Source organism: Struthio camelus, chromosome 2 (assembly GCF_040807025.1).
Source record: "Struthio camelus isolate bStrCam1 chromosome 2, bStrCam1.hap1, whole genome shotgun sequence".
Taxonomy (NCBI): Eukaryota; Metazoa; Chordata; class Aves; order Struthioniformes; family Struthionidae; genus Struthio; species Struthio camelus.
The window spans coordinates 148682378-148703778 of record NC_090943.1 but is presented as its reverse complement, the minus strand read 5'-3'; the positions used below and the strand labels follow the sequence as shown (position 1 = coordinate 148703778).

Here is a 21401-nt window from a genome sequence, read left to right as displayed (position 1 = left end):
CCCCCCCCCAGAAAAGCCAGCCGCTGTACTGCCCAGTAAATCAGCTGAACGGGAGATGTGGAAAACGAAACTCTGCTGTATTTCACGTTAAGCGAAACTTTTTCTTAAAACAGCTTCGGGCCGTTTGCCACAGGGCAGTCCCGCCCGCTGCAGCGGGGCGAGAGCAGGCAGCGCCGCGTTAACGCCGCGACGACCGCGCTCCGCTGTCACTTCCCTGCGAAGCTCGCAGCAACCCCGAGCCAAAGCCGGGAAGCAGGAGGCGGCGCGGACAGGCCGGAGCCGGGGCCGAGGCGGCGGCGCGGAGCGGACGGAGGCGCCACCCCGACCCTTCCCGCTGGGCCTCGCCCCTCCCAAGATGGCGGCGGCCCCGCCCCGCGCGGGCGGTGCCCGACCCCCCCCCTCCGCGGCGGCGGCGGTGGCGGTGACGGGTGTGTGACCGCGGCTGCGGTGGGCAGAGGGCGGGAGGCGGCAGCGACTGGAGCGGAGGGAGCTGCGAGCGCCGGGCGGCGCGGGGTGAGGAGCGCGGCGGCCGGGGCCGGGCGGGGAGCGAGAGGAAAACTTTCCTGGCGGAGCCCCTTCGCTGCCGGCCGGGGCTCCGGCCGCCCTTGCGCGGCCATGTTGGGAGCCGGGGGCTGCCTGGCGGGGGAAGGAGCGGCCCCGGCGGCGGCGGCGGCGGGCTCCGCCGAGCCCCGTGGGCGGCCTCGGCCCGGGCTGGCGGCGCTGGGGTGCCGGCCGGGCGCGGCGGGGAGGGCGCGGGCAGCCCGCGGCGGAGCGGGGCGGCGGCGGCGCGCCGGGCTGGCTGTGGGGCAGGGCAGCGGCGGCCGGCGCTTGTTTTTTTCCCCCCGAGGTGCCGACAGAGTTGCCGAAGCGAGTTCGTCTTTACAAGGGGCGCGGGGGGGGGGAGAAGCGCAGCCCGAGCCGCGGCCGCCCCGAGGCGTTACATAAGTGCGCGGGGCTCCTGGAGCCGTGACGGGCGGCGGGGCCGGGGCGCCCGGCGGGAGCGGCTGTGTGCGGGCGGTGCGCGGAGCCGCCTGCGCGAGCTGCAGCGGCCCTCGCCGAGCGCGGTAGCGAGGGCGGCGGCGGCGGCGGCGGCGCGGGCGTCCTGGTAACTTTCAGCTACTCGTCGTTTTCCAGGCGAGCAGAGCGGCTGCCCTGCCGAAACCTTCTGGATGCTGTGGCTTTAAAAAAACAAAACAGACAAACAGGTGAAAGCGTGGAGGGCGCATCTGTCAGCGGGAAACTTGCTACTTCGCTGTTAAATTTGCCTCTCTTGGAGAGGAACGCGACTGGTCTGCTTAAAATACCTGGGGCGCCTAAGTTGTCCGAGAGCGGTTCGAGCTAAGGCATCTTGGCCGCAGGTTTTCCCTTTTGCCTGCGCTGCGTGCAGAAAACCCCGGGTTTATAAGTAGCTAGTGAATGAACTGTTCTTCATGGTGGGGGGGGGAACCCCAAAGAAACAAGCAAAAAAACCCAGTGAATTGGTCTACGGAGAGTGCATCCTGGCGTCTGATTTGTCCTGATTAACAAAAAATGGCTTTGGCTTAAGTTTTGACGTTAAGCACCAGTGCAATAGTTTGCGATACCCTAAAACTACCTGTTATATCGCTTAACCACATATTAAGACTTCCTTTGCTTCTGTTTCGATCGCGTGGCTGAGAGCGGTGCCGGAGGCAGCATTAACCTCTGACTCAGTCTGTGCCGCGTGCCGGGTGATTACTCTGGGGGTTAATGCTTTTTGGACAAACGCTATGTTTCAGGCTCTCATGTGCCTATCGCTTTGCCTACTCTATTAACCTTGTCTAAACCTAAACCGACTCTGAGATCAAACCCACAAAACTGGAATCAAATTTGGAACTGAGATTACTAATTTCTCTTACTTTCTCTAAGTAAAGGAAAAACTTAAATACGCAGCTTTCACATTCTAAGAATAGTAGATTTTGAATTATTTTCAGGGATGGTCACCTGAAAGAAGGGAAGTATTTAAAGACTGCAGTGTAATTACTCAGTGTTGAGCTCCTACAGATGCTTGTTTTATGTGAGCACATCAGTGTGAGAAAGGAATCAAGTTTTTAGCAATGAATGCAAATTTTTTCGCTTTTGAACTATGTGGTCTAAATACTATTGACTAATCAGGTGAGAATCCTTATGTAGTTAAAGGTCATGCATATCAGCTCAACTTACTTAATAATACTTTCCAGGGTGTTTCAGGGCAGTGTAGCTTATGTTCGAAATGGCATGCTAGCTAAGTGTCCAAAGTGCAGTGAAAGTGAAGCCTTGTAAGCATTACTCCCAAATTCTTCCTTCTAAATGTAAATAGACCATGTGGCGTTTGGAGTGATTAAGAGGTTTGTTCTGTGTAGAAAGCTACACAGAGGAATTCCCTTAAATGCTAGATGAAAACTAGTGAGTAGAAATTTGGGACTGGGGAAGCTGGATCACTTTCCTGCTTCCTATCTTTTACAATTAAGCAGAGCGATATCTTTTCGTCTGGAAGCAAGTTTTCATTAAAACCAGGAAGGAAATCGTTCTTTAGCAAGGGCTACGTTCTGTTTTCCTTAAATTATGGACAGAGATTGTAAGTTAGTATTGCGTACTTCTCTGGACTAACAGAAGATCTACCGTTAACCTCCTGAAGCCCATTAGTTTACGCGTTTACAGTAGAACGGTTATTGTGTTCAGATGGCGTTGCGACTTCTTGGTTTCGCCGTTGTGCTTATGGATGCAGGAAGGCTTCTTCTTGTCTGGTCAGAGCAGTAAAAGCAGCCTGGAAGGGCAGTTTTTAATGAGCCGGGATATCGCAGAGCGCGGCAGGCACATCTAGTTTACCCTGCCAGGAAGAGCCGAGGGAGTGCAATAAGGCAGGGTGTTGCCTGCAGGGTAGGATATGAACGGTTTTTTGTTACACTCGGAGCGTTTGTGGTGCTTTATCTTCCCCAAAGGGGGCTAGACATGTTAAAATGAAAGCTTAGGGTCGAGATATGGCGTGTCGATGAGGCAGAGTTGTTTTTACGCCTGAAGATATCATTTTCTGAAAAATTAGTGGTAACTAAAATGTTAGAAGTATTGGCCAAGCAAACAAACGGTATGCAAGTTTTTATTTTTAAAGGCCATTTGTTAGTGGGTGATGTCAAATAAGGAACTCCAGTGTTAACTGCGGATAAGTTTGTTAGATGTTGGTAGGTAAGAAAGTTAGTTAACTTAATGCTCTCTCTTTTTTTTTGTATTAAGAAGTTAAACTTTATTCTGTACTACTTTAAGTTCGCAAGGCATGCTTTTGACTTATTCCAAGCTCTGTTAATATTCAAGATTATTTTTCCATTTAACTCATGTGGATTTTTTTTTTTACGGTTGTTGATATCTGTGTATATATGTTTTGCTACTTTCATAGACTAATTCCATAATTTGATGGAAATGTGATAATTTGGGGATTGTTCTGAAAGAGAATAAATAGGGTGCAGAAATACCCTTTTGGAATAGAACGACACTTTCCTTTTTTTTTCCCCTATGCAGCAAATACAAAGCTTGATGTTGTAGAATGCCTTTTGTTTTCACGGTGTAGCGGAGGTCTTGTATTCACAGTTGAGAGAGCAAGAAAAGTTACCCTGTAGACAGGTGTGGTAGAACATGTTTATCATACTAAAGTTTATTTTAATGTTGCCATGGATTATAAGATGTGATGACAGCTGTGTTAGCAAGTAGAGCGCTGCAGATTCTTGTCCATATGAGTAGTCCCTCTGAAATAAATGGGTCTGCTTGCATGGGAAGTTGCTTGATGGAGAGTCATAGGACAAAGGTTCTCTTTTCGTGAAAAGAAACATTACTGTGTAAAGAGTTTTTCAGTGGAATAGTACTTCATGTTTCTCAGTCTGACATTTTAGTATTACATAGTCAAAAATGCACTAATGTATGTATGTAACTTTAGAAAACAAAAATACGTTGGTAAAAGTACTGCTGGCTTGGATTTAATGGTACGTTTTTGTTACCTTCCAGTGACGATAAAAATAAGTTAATTTGAGGATTTTAAAAATTATTTTGAAGATTTTTGGCTTCCTCTTCTTCTCTTTACATCATGGTGTTTTACAGTAAAACAGTGCTTAGCACATCATGTATATAATGTAGCAGAATTCTGGCATTTTGTATAAACGCAAAAGGGAAAAATAACTGAAGCTTTTGAGTATTTCAAATCTCACTCGTTCATCCTCATTCCCAAATGTTACGTAGTGGTGTGCGAGCGGTTGGTTACTGTGTTGAGACACAGTGTGTTGGGAAACGTTACTAGTTCAAACAGGCATTTGTCTAAAGAGGGAGGTTCTTGCTGGCCATGTCTGATCTTCCCGTGGGCAGCTTTACCTTTCACTAGATGCCTCTCGTACCTCGCATCTAGACGTTACCTTTTTGCTTCTCAGTACTGAATGTGCCTCCTGCAAAATGAAACGTTACAGTATGTTCTTTGGCATGTGCTTTTCTGAAATGTATGTGTACTCCGTTAATGCAGATTAATGTTAAGGAGTGTACTGTGCGCAGCGTCTTTGAACTTGCCAGATAGCATCTTCCTGAGAGCAGTGAATTGTGCAGCTCTTGGCTTCAATGCAAAACGTTTGTGCAGTTTCCAAAGTTTGTTCTAGCTCCTGTCATCTTCGGTGCACTAATAACAGGCCGAAGTTTTGCAGAAGAGTGAAGGGGAATGTCCCGTTGGATGACGGCCATGTGGACTAGGAGACCCTGTAGCTTTCCGGACGCTGTTTATTGCACTCGGAGGACTGGGTTGTGCTGAGTGCCCTAATGCCTGTTCTCCAAGTGCTTCCCATATAACTTTAAAATGCATCAAACAGACTTGACAAGCAGTAGAAAGGAAAAAGGGTGGTGAGTGCATTTCTTGAGAAGGGCACATACAGCAAGCTGTTGTGATTACAGGCCTCTTTTGGAAACTGACCCCTCCTCCCCCTTTAAATTTCTCCTGACTTAGCTGTCAGTAGTTGACAGTATAAAACTTTTGGGTTTTTTTGATGCAGCCCTCCTGTGCACACAATTCCTGTGGCCAGAGCCATTTTTACAACCAGTTTGAGTGACTTCTTTCAGTTGGTTTAATTAAAGTGGTAATAAGAAGGTTCCCTGTGGCTACTGATGCTTACCCGTAGTCTGTTCTTGTTGATGAACTAGCAATAGAAATGATAATTGTTTGGCTTTTTTTTTTTTCTTTCTCTTTTCATATGCAGCAATGTAGCTGTTAATACTACTTGGTTAAAATATTTTAAGAAGCTAAGTATGTCTAAGTCTTCTGATTTCCCTCTGATAATTGTTGAAAATGCGCTGTAGCAGTGCTGTATGTGCTAACCTTGTAAGGTAATTGCCAACTACACAGCCTTCTGAAAGTATTTCCACGGTATAATATTAGAGTTGTCACCCAAAGTGGAGATTTCTTAATTTACCTAAGAGCAACAAAAAGTTAAGCTGCTTCCACCCGGTTAGAGGAGGAAGCTGGATGTTTTTGCTGGGCTTGTATCTCACTTAGCTCTGTGGAAATGCTTGGAAATACTGATCAGGTTAAAAGAAACCCCTGAATCGTGCAATTTAACTTCCTAAATAAGATATCCGAATTTTTAACAGGCACGTGCATGTGAAAATAATGAATATTGATGTAATAAAAAAATGAAATGGAGATGATGTGGTTCTGGTGCTGTGCTTGTGAACTGTGGGACTGCGTGGGAAGACTTTGCTGTCTTGTAAAACACGGCTGGTTGAAAGTCCTTTCATGTTGCAGTTATTGGTAAGAAGTTCATGGCCCTTACCTAGTTTTGACATTTTAACTACCTTAACTCCTTCTATAGCTTGGTCATGCTATAATAAAGTATTTATAGTCTAGTCCTTATAATAACATTCAGTAGCTGCTCTGATAATGTTGATAAAAGTAAACTTTGTTTTCTGTTTTACATTGGCTGTTTTAAGTACCTGTACATAGTGCAGAGACGTGCTGCAGTGAACTGTCAGGTGTCAGTGTGAGAGGTGTATAGTCATGAAGAAAGGAAAAACAAAGTTCTGCTGACTTGAGGAAACTCGCTTGACTGTAGATGTTTTGTTAGCTCAAGCGCTAAAACATGCATGTGCTCTTTCTAGTGTATACTTAAAAAGATGCACATCAGTGATCCTTCTGTAAATATTTTATGCTTGCAGATTGCAGGTGCTGTACTTGCTTCAAGAAGCACGCTGCCCAGTAGTGCTTATTTCAGCCGCTGAAGACCAAGTCCTCTTTTTCACATTGACTGAGAGAGTGTTTAGCTAGTTTGTGACCTGAAGCATGTGATGAAATCTTAAGCACTCTTATACTGCAGGTGACATGTGATGTGTGGAGAGGTCTACATGTGTGTTTCTAAATAGCCGTTAACCCATACCAGTTCCTACTATGTAGCCAACCCAATTTTGCTTGCAAAAGCAAGCTTGGCAACGCTTCTTGTAGAACTGCTGTGTCAAGGTTTATTTTTGCTATATGGATGATTCTGTTTTTTTTTTTCTTTTTTCCCCTGAGAGTATTTATTTATTTCTATTTCGAGATTTAAAAGGTACATGGAGGCTGTGTTGCGTTGTGTTAGCGAAACTTAAGGCGTGTTCTAACTTGCACTGAAATTGGTCAGATCCTTTCCATTGGTCTTCATGGCCCTTATCCCATGTCCGTTTCATGTCAAGTGTAGTGGTATTCATATGTGACAAATTATTCACTAGCCCAAATGTTTTGGTGTCGGACCTGCAGAACTGCAGGTCTGGGCTACCATCAGTGTAGGCGTCGTGTTTCTCAGCTCACTGAGCCTGAGCAGCGTCTCGGACTCCCTTTCCTCTGCCCTTGACTCTTCTGGCACGTTTCTAAGGCGTTGGTCCGTTGTCTGCTGTTCCTTCCGTTCCAGCGAGTCAGAGTTGCGGAGAGCTTTGATGGCGTATGGTATGGAAGGAGCTAGAACTAGGATAAAAGTCTGTGGAAACTCTTTTTGAAGCAGTGTTCTGGTGTACGTTCATGATGCTTTGGTTAAGGAAAAGATGCCATTTGTAAGTAGCAGAGACTAAGCTAACCACTACTCATGCTCTTGAATACATGAAAATGGAAAGTTAAAATAGTATTTTCCCATAACAGCAAAGATTTAATCTGAATATTGCTTTTTTTCTCCCCTAGTTGCTTGTTCAATTCATTAACTTAAAAAGGAATTTGTATATATACATAGCTGTTTTACTTGCAAGCTTCTTATACCAATTTCAGTATGCTGGCAGCAGCAAGTGCTTGGTACATCTTTAATATTCTAAATTTTACTTTCTGACCTTTGACGGATCAATTTGCTCCTGTTGAATTGGCAACATTGTTCGTGGAGGATTAGGCCAGCTTGCTCACCTATGTTTACAGAACTCGAGCTTATTATTCCAGCCTTTACCTGTTTTCCAGGTGCAAGTGCTGGTTATCTTCTAGTTACATCTCAAAAGGTGTTAAGAATTTGGCAATGGAAATAGCAGAGGCTTGGCCAGCAGCACCGTGTTTCGTGAGGGCTGTTTGGAGCCTTGTAAAACTGTATCCTTCCTTGGGGAAGGGTTGGCTCGTCGGCAGCCGGGTAAGGCCAGGAGGAGCTTCTTGGTAAAAGCCAGGCAACAGGTAAAAGAAGTGAGTTTAGGAAGTTACTGCCTTTGCTGCTGCAGCTCTTGGCTGCCAGCTGCCAGTCTGGAGAAACGTGTATTTCTTTGCAGCAGCAGCTCTGTATCTGTCATGCCAGGGGACAAAACCAGTATCGGCTGCCATGCCTTACTGTAAGTAGCAGCCTGACAGTGGGAATAGCAGCTGATTTTGTTAATTAAAAAAAAAAAAAAAGTTGTTCCGGGGACTCAGCAACGGGCTCTCTTCCCCCTTGTCTGTTAATTCATTTACTTTTGCAAATGAATTTCAGGGGGGAGGGCGGGATACAACCGTTTCTGCTCGCTCTAGGAGCGGATCGAGTCTCCTCTGTACTCCGTTTCCGGCTGCAAAGTGTGTGCAAAGCGTGACGAGCCTCGCAGCGCAGCGTGCTCTCCCCTACGTGCGGTTTGCCCTGTTGCTCCGGCAGCCTGCCGCGCGGGTCCGGCACGCTCTGTCCCTCGCTCGGGTGACGCTTCCCCGTGCCCCGCTCACCGGGCTCTCTCGGTTGGCCCCTGAATGATTGCCCAAACAAGGACCCTTCCGTTTTCTCTTTAGTAACCTTTTTGGTTTCTCTGTAGTGGGGCTGACGTGCTCGGTTGCTCGGAGCAGGGGTGCCCGTCTCGGGGCCCGTGGGACGGGCGCAGCGTGCGGGACGGCTCGCCCGCGCAGGGAGGCAGCAGGCTGGGCGCCGGCCGAGCTCGGCTGGCGACGGCTGCCTGCTCCTAGTCGCTGCCTTCGAAAGGGCCTCCTCCGCCTGACTGCTCCAAAGTCTCCTGTAGGCTTCTTTGCCGCACAGCTCATTTGGGATGCGAGAGCAGCAGGCCTTTCTGTTTACAACGAGGTTAAGCGGGTGCTCCCTTTCCTGCTGAGGTGTACTGTGTTGAATGCTGAACCGCAGGGGGAGCCGATGTCCGGCTATCAAAACCGGTGGGTGTTTTTGCCTGCGTGCAGCAGTTGGAGGGATGTGCAAGCTAACAGTTCCTCAGACCAGCCTGGGTGCTCGCACAGCGCTGCTCTGCTACCCCCGTCTCTCGCCCTGCTAAGGCATACGCTGCTTAGCAAAACACTCTTTTGCTAAAAATAGCTTCCTGTACCCAAATTACCAGGCTTTGGTAATTAATTTGGTAATTACCAGGGCTGGGGAAAGAGGGAGATGGTGTGATTAGACCAGTATAGGGTCATATTTTAATAGAGCTACCTAGAAACAGTCTCTGTCCCCAAAATACACCTGGGCTTTCTGTGTGTTCTTAGCCCAGTCAGATAATGGCTGTTGTAAATTTTAAGGGTAACGCACTTGTCTTGCAGGTTTGGCAGTAAATGATGTTTGGTTTGGTTTGTTTTTTCATGTAGAATCATGTATGTGCTGTGAGCACGTCTTACACAACTAGCGAATTAAAACAGCAGACTTTCTTTGTGAGCTGTGAATTAGTGTACTAAGATTAACTTACTGAAAGAGTTACTGAACTGTAAGGTGTTAGGTAATTTAAATAGGGATTGCTATGCTCTGTACAGTCCACAGGAGCTTTTTTTGATGAGACTAGACTTGCGGCCGTCATTCGCAGGAGTGTTTGAAAAATACAGACCTGTTCGGGTGATCGTGGCAATTACAGGTTCACATCCAACTAGACAAATGGAGGGATTTTGTCTTTAATGCTATATTTAGGCATCGCTGACCACTAAACTGAGACATGCTGGAACACAAAAAGGATTTTTGAAGAGTGTTAGTTAATCCTAAGAGCACTAAAGTGTTAGAAAGCCGAGTATTCACGAGGTGTATAATAAGAGTAATATGGTTGCTGTTAACGTATGTGCCAAATGGTTTCTGCGAGTTTGTGGCCCGCTTGGGAACCGCTGTCAACAGGTTGAGACAAATTGAAGGTGAAGCGTGCGGGTTCATACTGGATATACCTGTAATGGAGTCAGCTCATCTGCATTTCCTCCCAGCGTTATTACTCGGCAGGCTTGTGCAATGCCAGGAAGTGATGTGCTCAGAGTGGAAAAATTACATTCATGCAGAAAACATTACAGTGAGACTTGTAGAAGTGAGAGGTGGACAAGAGCCATAGCATCACCTCTGCCGCTCTCCTGCCGCTGTAATGCTGATTGACGCTTGTACTGTGTTTTCTCTGTAGTGTTCGAATTAAAGTGCTATAAGCGTTGAGGCTTTCATTACTTTCTTAGAGAGTAATCCCAAGCTGCCATGGTATTGCCACCTTTTCCAGCATTTTATCTTTTTTGGCTTTATTAAAGACTGTATGCTATTCTTTCTTTGCACCATTTTTCCATGCCTTTGTTAACTTTTGGCGTTCACACCCTCCAAATATTGGTATGCTTTTTGCTAGATATTGATAACTTCAGCTAAGAAGGAGGCTTATCTGCTACGTTTGTGTTTGGTGTGGTAAGAGAGACTTAGATTTTTTTCTCAGCTGTTCCTCGTAAATCAGTCGTGCTAGTAGTCTCTTAACGCTTTGCTTGACTGCCTTCCAGTTTGCCTTTCTGCTAACGAGGGGCGTGCAGAATCGATTGCTTTTTCCAGAAGCCTGTTCCCTAAACTTATAAATAATTGAAAGAGTAGTTAAAAAGAAAATGAGGTGACAGTTGTCATGAAGGGAGACTGTGGGTTCGCTGAAGCAAAGCGTGCGTCCAGCTGGCAGTGCCCTTCTGCTCACCGCAGCCCTTTCTCATTTTTGTACTGACTTAGTGGAAAGTGATTCTGGATAAAGACTATGCCTCTGAAGTTCAGGGGGGTCTTACTGCCTCCTTTCCTGCTGTCTTCTCCTCCTCGATTTCATCTTTTTAAGCTGTCGTTCTTATTTTGCTGCAGTGTTGTGATGTAGTTTTTCTTACTCTTGATAGTCACACCTTTCAAATACCGGCAGGTTATCTGCTGTGTTCCTACCAGCTTGTCCCGGTTGTGAGAGCAGGACTATGCGTTAAATACAAGAGTTTGTGAAATGCTTTTCCGAACAAAGTTAGAGAACGGCTTGTTGGAAGGCTGTACTTCTGTTTAAGTAACAGTTGTTGCTGTATGTTTTAAATAGCATCCAGTACAGCTGGCTCGCACGTAATACTGGCTTGTAGTTGCTACTGTCATGTTAGTTTTCATCAGCGATAAAGACCTTTAGAAAGCAGCTCATGTCATACTCGTGCATCTCTGAACATAGTATTTATTTGGTACAATTTCTTTTAGTTTTGTCTGACTTTCTGTATTGTCGTAGCGCTCTGTTTTATAAAAACCAAATACAGGCTCTGAAACTGTAGTTAATTGTTATAGATGTATTGAAGTAACTGTAAAACGTAGAATGAAAGATTAATGAAACCATACATGGCTTAATGGGTACTTAAAACTTCATTTTCCTCAGTATTTTATTCTACATACTACATTACAGAAATAAAGTTTAATCAAGTCCCTTTTCCTGATATTTTTATATCATTTTTATTCCGGCTCTTGCTCTTACCTGTGTGGTTCTTGACAGGTAGGGTTGATTTGTGCGTGGACAAACGCTGGTTACAGCCAGTCAGATCTCTGTGCAGGAAAAGCATCGTTTGCCAGCAGAGCATGACCCAGCGAGGCCTTCGGGAGAAGGGATGGAGCCCCCCTTTCGTGGAAGTATTCAGGGAGGCTGTGCAGGAACTAGTGAGGCCAAAGTAAGGCTTACTATTTATGCTGATTTTTCTGACCTATGTCAAGAACTGTAGACTATCTACTGTGAATTGTTTACTTCTGCAGTTTTCCCCAATAAAAATGCTTTCAAAGCATTCGACTTGGACAGAATTCCTTCAGAAACAGTTGCACGTCAGAAATTTCCATTGTGCTTTACTTGGCAGCAGTGCAAAAAGAGTCGTGTTGTTCTTAAGAACAATACATGTAATGTTACTAGAGAGTAATACTGGAATGCCTTCAGAGCTGAAAGTGTTTGAAAGAAGTAGGGGAAATCTCACTTCAGGTAAAGCGTTCAGTCAGAGCTGTATGAGGGTTTTAGGTAATTTAATTCGTTGTGTTCATGTATGTTTGACCTTAAGTCAAATTAGCATGTCTGTCTTGCATAGACAAGACAAACAGGAGAGCTGAATGAGAGTGACATGATATTCAAGTATATAATAATAATTTACGACTTTTTCCAAAAAATCATATGTTATTTATTAACATATGTTAGAGGACTTATTCTGCCTATTTTTTTCTCTCCTGTGGATCAAGTCAAAAGAGGAATCATCTTACAGATCGGTAGTTTAATGCATATTAGATATCTGCTTTGCTGATAGTCCTAGTCTTTCTTAAGTTTCTGACTTGCATGCCTCCAGATTGTAAAAGTTTTGCCAGATTTCTGTAACTTTAATATCTGGTTAACTTGTGTGAGATTTTATATATTTTTATATATATACAGAGAGACAGACAGACACAGGAAGACAGGATAGCAACATTTGTTTGAAATTTATATCTTATTCAAACCTTTGGAGTTGTGGAATCAGACATGAAAAAAACCTTTAACTGTTCTACTATTTTGGTTTGTCTTAAGGAGCCTTTTGCCAAGTAGCCCTAAGCAGAAAACTTTTTATAATACAACATGTAAATTAATCCTTAGGGAAGAAGGAAAATGGATTAATTTTGAATATATACAGTGGAACGTAGTTGCTGTTGTTTATCTGTTTGCACAAAAGCAGGTGTGAGAACCAAGGCTTTGTATGATTAGTGGATAATGCTGTTTCTACCTTTTTTATTCCATTCCTTCTGAATTCCTTCATTTCTAAATCTTATTTTTATTGTCTGTATCTGCCGCACTGTAATAATATCTAGATTACAGCCTAGCTTGGTTTGATCCCGTTTCTGCCATTCAAATGGTGTGGATTCTGTGGTTAGTAAACATTTCATTGTTGGATTTGTTGAATCTGTATTGGAAACATCTAGTATCTTTTCGTGGACAGATTTTAGGACTAAATGGACCTTAGTGTGATTAGTTTTGTTCTTTTACATTGTTCAGCAGGTTAAATATATATATATATATATATATTTTTATATATATATATATACACACACACATTTTTTTTTTCTTTAAAGCTGTTACCTTAGTTTTGAGCATACGTAATAATGAATGAGCTGTCAACATCCTGAGGCTGTAACCCTGAAAGGTCTAGACGGTCTTGTTTGCATTAATGTAATGCTGCCCCTGGATTTTAGTGTGTTTAAATTTAATCGGTAATTGCTAATTATAAAGATGATAGATGAACTGGCAATTATGGTAAGGCCGGTAGCATTATCCTCCCTTAAAGCAGTGTTGAAGAAAAAAATTAAATAATAATTAAAAAAAATTAGAAGAGGGTTATTAACAAGGATTGTGTAAGTATCATTTTCTATTGCTTTTTGGAAGGACACTGGATAAGGATTGTTCTTGTCCAGACCAGAAAATAATGGAGCACTGTTGGTGGTGCAGTATGGCTGCAGAAATGTTGGCTGCTTGGGTTGCATCCCTCTCCTGCATCCCGCTTACGTGTGTTTTGCAGGGAGTCACGATGTCGGTGCGTGCTGAGCGAGGATAAGGAAATGTTTTGTGCTCAGCTGCATGCAATCTGTATCTCTAAGACATAATAACTTTTCTCATATCATTTCTCCCCTCCAATCACTACCTTGCAGGAAGAGGTATACCTTTTTTTTTTTTTTTTTCCTCTCTTCTTGTGACCTTGGGATGTCTCCCCTTGACTTTTTCAAATTTAGTTACTCTGGTCTTTATAATCATAGGACTCTTTCTCCTGGCAATTTCTCGTTGTCATTAACCATTTCTGAACTTCCTTTCTTTCTCAAAAAAGGTTGACAAAGGTGAGTGAGAATTAGTGTGCATAGGATTTCAGATTGATTCTTAATTTTGAATTTTCTCCAGGAACTTAAAATTCTGAGAAAAATGTCAGAGTGCTTATTTAAAAAAAAAAATCTAAGCTCTTTGTATGGAAAAATACAATTCCTGTCATGTAAGAAGATGGAAATGGTCCATCAACAATCTAATGGCTCTTATTACCTTAATTGAGGCTAGTAGGTAATAATTTGTTGAACATTATAAACAAAAGTTTAAATCCAGAAGAGAGGTGATCATCTTGTCTTCCTTCCTAATAGTCCTTAACTTGCCCGTAATTCTTGCCTGAGTCCAGTAAGTGCTTTTGTTATCAAGCTGAAAGAAGTCTTCCGCGCAAGCTCTAGAGTCACGTATCTTGGTTTTAAATCATGATGATTATTGAATGATCCTGGTTAGAATTATTTTCTCTAAGGTTGTCCGTAGAAAGCATTCGGCTAAAAGCTTTTGCCTTTTCTCTCTCCCTTGTTTCTCCTCTCCAGTGACTTGTATTTTGAAAACTCTTGCTGGTGACCTTGAGCCGGGTTCGCTGTTTGTCAGCGGGGAGTGCAGGGAGCGCTGAGCTGGGGCTGCAGGACAGCCAGCGACTCTTACAGACCACTGCAGCTTCTTCAGACCAGGAGTTTGTTTCAGTGAAGCTCATCAGCATGACTGCTTTTTTCTGTGGACTAGCAGAATCGTATAACCAGCTGTAATTCACAGATAATTCATATAAAAATGCAAGTTTAGAAGTAATGCAGATTGACTCGTGTCTGCAGAAAAGCATATTCCTCTGTTCTCTATTCTTTGCACTCCCCTGACTGTATTCCTTCCCTGCGTTGCAGGGGACATGCAGTTAGTTAACCCTTACGAAATCCTGTTCTTCAGCAGCCAGTCGTGTGAGTTTGATCTTTCAGCCTAGGACAGTGGCAAATAAGCTGGAAGACCTCTTGGTTTGTATGCTGGTCTGAGCTCCCTCTCTGGAACTTCCTCTGTGGTGGATGGAATGGTAGTGGTTGGGGCAGCCAACAATGTTTCTGCTAACTGGCACTCATACTTAGTAGAAATTAAAGCTAATCTCTTAAAAAATACAAAAAAACCCCACCTTCTGAACTAAAAAAACCTCTTTCAGAATTCCTCCCACAATGCCAGTGCTTTGCCTCCTAGATTAAGACCATTTGATAGGAGATACCTGGCAGGTATAGATTTAAAGCAGCCCCCTGCCAAGCTTCTGTGACTAGAGCTTATTGCTGAATAAAAGAGGGAAAGGTAGGTAGTGTAACTCCCTGCGTGCATCATTTAGGATTGGGACTTGGAATGCTTGAAAGAGATGAAGTGTCTTTTGAAAGGTATATTTTGGCTATATCTGAATAATCACATCATTTAAAAAAATGGAACATACTGATGTAATCATCAGTCTTTTGCTGTTCTCAAAAAAACATTTTTTAAAAGCTAATATTTACTGTAAGACCTTCTGCTTTACTTGTCAGTGTACACCAGTGTACTTCTATGCAGGGAACTGTCTCACCAACTCCCTTTCTCTCCCTCTATCACCCTCCCCTCCCAATTCTAGCCCTAAAGCGCTTGATTTTGTTCTAATCCTGTTGATCAGGCCTCTGATGTAATTTACCATGCAGTTCTTGTAAGGGCACAAGGGCACAGGGAGGAGGGGTCAGATGGCATAAATCAGCTCAGCCACAGAGGGAAGCAAACTTGAAAGAAGCTGTTTTGCTTTGTGTGGTGCTGCAGAAGGATTCAGGGAGCGCCGTGTCCGCTTGCGGGCATCTCTTATAAAGGAAGCTATGGACAGAGCTTCGAAAGCCTAGAGAAGAGTAACAGGAATAACCAGTTCAGAAATGTAGGGCTGGTGAAGGAGATTGAAATAACTCATTTCTTTTTCTTCTACCTGCACTTACAGTTTTCTCTTCTCTCTAGAAATAGCAGGGATAAGCATTCGAGTACTCAAAAGGTTTTATGAAGAAGATAGAGGCAGTTCTCATTGAAGAATGACAAGAAATAAGTGTAATTTACACAAAATGCTGTGAGGCATATAATGAAAATCCAGAGGGAGTGCTGGGTGATGCCCTTTATTAATAGGTTCTTCTGTCTTCAGGATCCAACTTTGTTGAAACAAGATGGTGTAATGTGCATAGCTTTGAAAAAATTGTCAGTTTAGTTATATCCCAGTAAGCCCACTTGTGAAACTGTTTGAGTGGGCTCCTTTAAATTATTTTTCACAGAACTAATTTAAGTTTTAAAGCAGTAAGCTATAACTTATGTTTTAAGTCACATTTAAGTTTGATAATGTGGATTTGCATAATCTGAGGAAGTATAACATACTTAGATAAGGCCGGATGAGAGACTTCTCTGCAACTGGACTCCTAAACAGAAGTTTCATCCATATTTTATAAGGAAGTATCTGAGGTGTAATGTATAGGAAGGTGTTATGGGTTTTTTTGGTTGTTTTTTTTTTTTTTTTAATCAGGTTTTTGCCAGAGTCTGAGATTCTCTAAACAGAATTAGGGACTTGTTTCAGCCCAATCTCATCTTCATTATAGGCTGATCCCGCACTGAAGGTGGGCAAAGTAGAGAAGACAGGTGAATGGAGAGGACTCTACGAAGTAGGGTCATGTTGGGAAATGCGGGGTGTACGTACTGGAATTCTTGCTTGTATGCTCTCCTTCAAAGCTATTTAAAGAAGTGGAGTCCACTAATAGGTGTCATGAGCATCAACTCTTCAGTAGGTAAAAAGGAATGAGTAGGAGAGCTATCTCCTGGATGCCTAGAGAAAGGTCTCTGGCTTTGGCCTGTTCTGAGGTGGCACATCTTGTTTGTACTTGGCTCTAACGATGGCCTCATGGCTTTCACAAGCACACAGTTCTCAGAAGTCCCCATCATACTTGCAAGGCTCTTGGTAGCATATCTTGAGCTGACTGGCATGAGTTTCCTTTTTACTGACTTCTGTCTGTAAAGCTCTGAATAAGAGATATGCTAAAGAGCTTTTTGCAGAAGTATGAGTTGCTATAGCAACTGCTTATTTTCGGTTCACCTTTGGATAGCTTAGGATCTTGCTCTTATTTCCTACTTGGGAAGGAACAAGGGGTGGTTTCAATCCAAAATTGAAATGGATGTACTCTGTCAGTTATCTACACTGCTTGAAAGATAAGGCCTTCCCGCCTGAACTTCTGACCAGTGCAGATCACTCAGGCGATTTCAGGAGCAGGCAAGAGCTGCACAGCTGAACCTCTGGGGTGGTCTGTCTATGCATGTTGCGTAGTTGCAGTGGCCGTAGATGTGGTTCAGGTCATGTAAGGAGGGAGGCAGCGGCAAGCAGAGAGTGAGCCACCAGCCTGCCACTTACTCCCTGCTCATATCTAAAGAGTCTGCCATGAAAGCAGGTGGTGGGGAGTGGAGGCTGTGGGCTGGGTAAAATGCTTCTAGTAGGTGGATTTATGGTTTTTGCATGTGATTTAAGCTTTATATTCTGGAAAAAGAGCAATACTGAGCATGAGGATGGTGCCTTCCTGTGTGAACATCGATTATTTCATTTGTGTTTGTCCTGTTGATATTGGCTGAGCAGCTTGGAGGCCAAAGTTAAGTTAATGCTTTTGTCAGTGTTAGAATTTAAAATGGTGAGAGATACTTTCTTTTATTATCCAGAGAGTGGGTACAGACAGGCATGAGTGCTAAACCAACATGCACAAACCTTACTAGAGGGGCAAGTCTCCTAGTTTGTTGCCAGAAGCTCTGCAGAGCGTTGCTCTAAGTGCTGTCTGAATGATAAAGATAGCTGCCAGCAGGGAGCTGGATGGAACGTTTTTGCTTCTAAAAGAGACTAATCAGTTGCTAAACATTCTTAGGTGTTAATACACCGTAGATTTAAATCTAGCCCAAGTTAGGGTCTCTGAGCCAGCCGGTTCTGTTAGATATTTGAAGAGATGCGGGGCTTCCTTGCAGAAGGCTGTTGTATCAGTTCTATACTAATGATAAACTTTTCTTTCTAATTGTAGGATACTTGTGAAAGATGGTGGATCGCTTGGCAAACAGTGAGGCAAATACAAGACGAATAAGTATAGTGGAAAACTGCTTTGGAGCAGCTGGTCAACCTTTGACTATTCCTGGTCGCGTTCTGATCGGAGAAGGAGTATTAACAAAGCTTTGTAGGAAGAAACCCAAAGCAAGGCAGTTTTTCCTGTTCAATGACATTCTTGTTTATGGTAACATTGTCATCCAGAAGAAGAAATACAATAAGCAGCACATAATTCCGTTGGAAAATGTCACTATTGATTCCATCCAAGACGAGGGAGACTTACGGAACGGGTGGCTTATCAAGACACCAACAAAGTCTTTTGCAGTTTATGCTGCCACAGCTACAGAGAAGTCTGAGTGGATGAACCACATAAATAAGTGTGTTTCTGATTTGCTTTCCAAAAGCGGGAAGACTCCTAGTAATGAACATGCAGCTGTCTGGGTACCAGACTCGGAAGCCACTGTGTGCATGCGCTGTCAGAAAGCAAAATTTACGCCTGTCAACCGTCGTCACCACTGCCGCAAGTGTGGCTTTGTCGTGTGTGGGCCTTGCTCTGAAAAGAGGTTTCTGCTCCCAAGCCAGTCTTCCAAGCCTGTGCGAATTTGCGACTTCTGCTATGATCTTCTTTCTACTGGGGAGATGACTACTTGTCAGTCCACTAGATCAGACTCCTACAGCCAGTCACCTAAATCCCCTTTAAATGATGTATCTGATGATGATGAGGATGAAGACAGTAGCGATTAAGGACTGACACTTTTTTCCCCATGTTTTGCAATTGGTGTTTCAAACCCTAAGGAGCTGCTTTTGGGGAAGCCTATCGTCGGGTTCCTCTGAAAAATTCTGTTCTAGCCATAAAATACGCCTGAATATCTTCAGCTATGATGTGCCTCAATCTATGAATTCTCTAGACAATAGGTTTTTCACTCCTCTGCAGGGATAGACTGTTGCAAATGCTATCAGATAATTTTCCAGCTTCTTATACTTGAGTTATGTCTAGGTTAGACTTTTGTGGAAGATTGGAAAATATAATGTACTTAATTTAACAACCCATACTTCCTTATGTTTCATATTGATATGTTATGTGGCTTTTCAGGATATGGGGAGGAAGAATGTAAGCATGTGGGAAACAGTCATATTTTCGTTAATTCCATAAAACTATCTGTTTTTTCTAACCGTGCTACCTAGTGATAAATTGAAATGTGACCTAACTACAAACCTAAATGTCACAAAACTTGGAAATTGTCTTCTTCTGCTCTTATTTATGACTTCCTATACCAAGCAGTGCCTTGTAACATTTGTGCTGATTCAGGAAGAAACTTATTCTTATATATATTATCTGTATTTGCCTGATGCTGGTATCTGAGAGATCATTGGTGCTATTGACAATAACTGCTGTGTTCAAAATGGGATTTTGAAAAGATCGTATCTGTGTGCCCACAGTGGGTGACTGAGACCTAAATCACGTGTCCTCATCTGTGGGGGCAGACCCAAAGACTCTGCAAATTCCCACAGGCTTCAGTGGGGTTTCCTTTGCAGGAGTTGCCTTGCAACCCCCAAACCAGGGTTGGGATCTTGAGATGAGAAGCTTGGTATGATTTTCACAGGGATACATACATTTTCTTTTCATAATAGTTTATAAGTTTGAAATAGCAATTTGGCAAATGCATGCTGAAACTTCAGTAGGGTGGCATAGCATTTTGCTGTGAGAGCTTATATATTTTTGGAATTACTTCCCAAATGCAACACTAACTTGTTTTTTAAAATGTTAATGAGTTGTTTTTGTTTTTTTTTTCCAGTCAGGAATTTATGTTGGCTTGTTTAAAAATAACCTCAAGTTTTAAACAGCCTGCAAATATCCTTACAGAATTGGCTTTTCTTTTTACACAGCTGACCTCAGGATAAATGTGAGATGCAAGTTATTTCATTCTAAATGTATAACCAGGACCAAGAAAGATGTATCTAAGAACTATAAAATAGGCAGTGCGGGAAAAAGTCTAGTAGAGTATTCATTTTACTTGTAATGAGTTATTGAATACAGAAGTGTCATTTTTCCTATATAAATATTAAAAGTTAGACTTGTAAAGACTTGTTAAACCCTCAAATGCTATGTTTCTATATTTTATAATGGTAGTAGTCAATTTTGAAGGAGAAAAACCTCTTTGAAATAATGGTATGAAAGTATAGTAGCAACTGACTTTATAAAAAAAAAAAATTGTTAAACTTTTGTAGATCGTTAAGTGACAATTTCTGCACTGTTTGCCTTGATTGGCAATAATTGGGTTAAATATTTATTGAATAAACAATCAATGCTGCATATTGCACTAGTCTCCCATTTTGTACAGTCAGCCACGTTTTTCTTAAGCAAAGCAAAACAAAAAAAAAGCACTTAAGTTATAGCCTTCAGTGAGTTCTCTAGTAGTTGAAGATGCACTTAGCATCTTTAGGGAGCTGCTCTACATTAACAGTCTGCAATACCTTGCTTCAGAGGAAAATCATGTTCATATGACTGGTCAAGAAATTCCCCCAAACATTTTTTTAAAAAGGACTAAAGAGTGTTTGATCTACTTTGAAACAAATAAAAATAAAAAAAAAAAGAGGGGAAAACACTTTGTGATCGAGACTAGGGACCAGGAGGACTCTTTTAAGATTTTCAGATAAGCGATGAACAGTTGTATATGCTCAAAGACATGAAATAGGTGGTTATATATACTCTTTCCTTGAAAGACAGGGAAATAATGACCTGCAGAATGGGAAAATAGGCTATTCTGAGAAGACATTTTAAAGTAATAGTGCTTACTTTATGTGCCTCTGTTACTCAAAAACAATTTTTATACTTCAGGAATGGAGACTAAACTTGTTAGCTTCGGTTTTTCTACAGAATCAAAATACAGACTTCCCATGTACATACGTTCTAATGACTAACGGTAACGTACTTCCTGATACAATTGTTTCCTCTTTCTTAAGCTGTCAAATATTAACTTGTCTTGTTAAAGATTCCATCTTTTTGTGTACTTTTCCCCGTGTTCCTTTATGTTGTGCTTACTTTTCAGCATTTTTTTGGGGGAGGGGGTTGTGGGAAAAGGGATGGAGAGAGTCAGAGCACATCTTATATTTCTGTGGTATGTTCTTGTACTTACTTCAGATATCTGTTGTTATATGTGAATGAAACTTGCACTGATCCCTGAAGCTGTAACCAAACCAACGTTTGTATGTGCGTGGGAGGAGTGTTTCATCTGAAACTGATGTATGTGGTCCAAGCTTTTTGAGAAAGTATTAAAAGCTATGTTCTCTGGTAATATTCATATCCCTCAGTGGTATTTGCGGAAACTTTACAAAATGGACTTAACATCAACTTCTCTTGTGTACTTTCAGGTTCTTGAAAGGGCTCAATTCATACTTTGTAATCTTGTCCTGTCGAATTATTTTTCTTTACAAATATATGGTGTAGCTTCAAGTCTATATGTGTTTAATTTTCTTTAACTGTGGGCCTTGAAGGGTGACAGAAAACAGTGGTTTTTTTTTTTTTTTTTTGAATTTTGACAAGGATTTTAACAGCAAGGATATTAACTTTCAGGAAGGGCTAATATACTGGGAGTAAATAAGCATGAAGGATGAGACTTGAGACTGCATTTGGAATAAATGTAGTTAAGAATTTAGAAGCAACTCTTGTAGCTGAGTAGAGGAACAGTTTTAAAACAAGATCAAAAACAAGCGTTTGCAAAGTTTTGGCTTTTTGTTCAACCAGGGCAGCAACAGTCAAGCCACTGAAAGAGAGAGACCGGAGGACTCGAAACTCCTTAACGCAGGTGTTGGAGGAGCCTGGCCCTGGAGCCGGGGTTCCCACCTCACTGGGTGATGGAGGCTGGCTCGCCTTGGAACAGAAGTTGGAAGTGACATTTTGGTATCA

The 21401-nt window shown here is 42.7% G+C and overlaps 1 protein-coding gene across 2 annotated transcripts; it reads left to right on the top strand.

Moving 5' to 3' along the window:
* Positions 1-384: 384 nt before the first annotated feature.
* PLEKHF2 (pleckstrin homology and FYVE domain containing 2) lies at positions 385-20953 on the top strand. Of its 2 annotated transcripts, none has more exons than XM_068932990.1 (2): positions 385-428; positions 17475-20953. In XM_068932990.1, exon 2 carries the CDS (start codon positions 17489-17491, stop codon positions 18236-18238), a length of 750 nt encoding a protein of 249 aa, XP_068789091.1. In that variant the 5' UTR covers positions 385-428; positions 17475-17488; the 3' UTR covers positions 18239-20953. The 2 variants fall into 2 exon arrangements, with proteins under 2 accessions (XP_068789091.1, XP_068789090.1); XM_068932989.1 differs by having other exon boundaries at positions 392-513.
* Positions 20954-21401: the final 448 nt, after the last annotated feature.

Excerpts from the sequence above, each read along its gene's own strand:
- PLEKHF2 (XM_068932990.1), top strand. The coding sequence starts at position 17,489 with ATGGTGGATCGCTTGGCAAACAGTGAGGCAAATACAAGACGAATAAGT.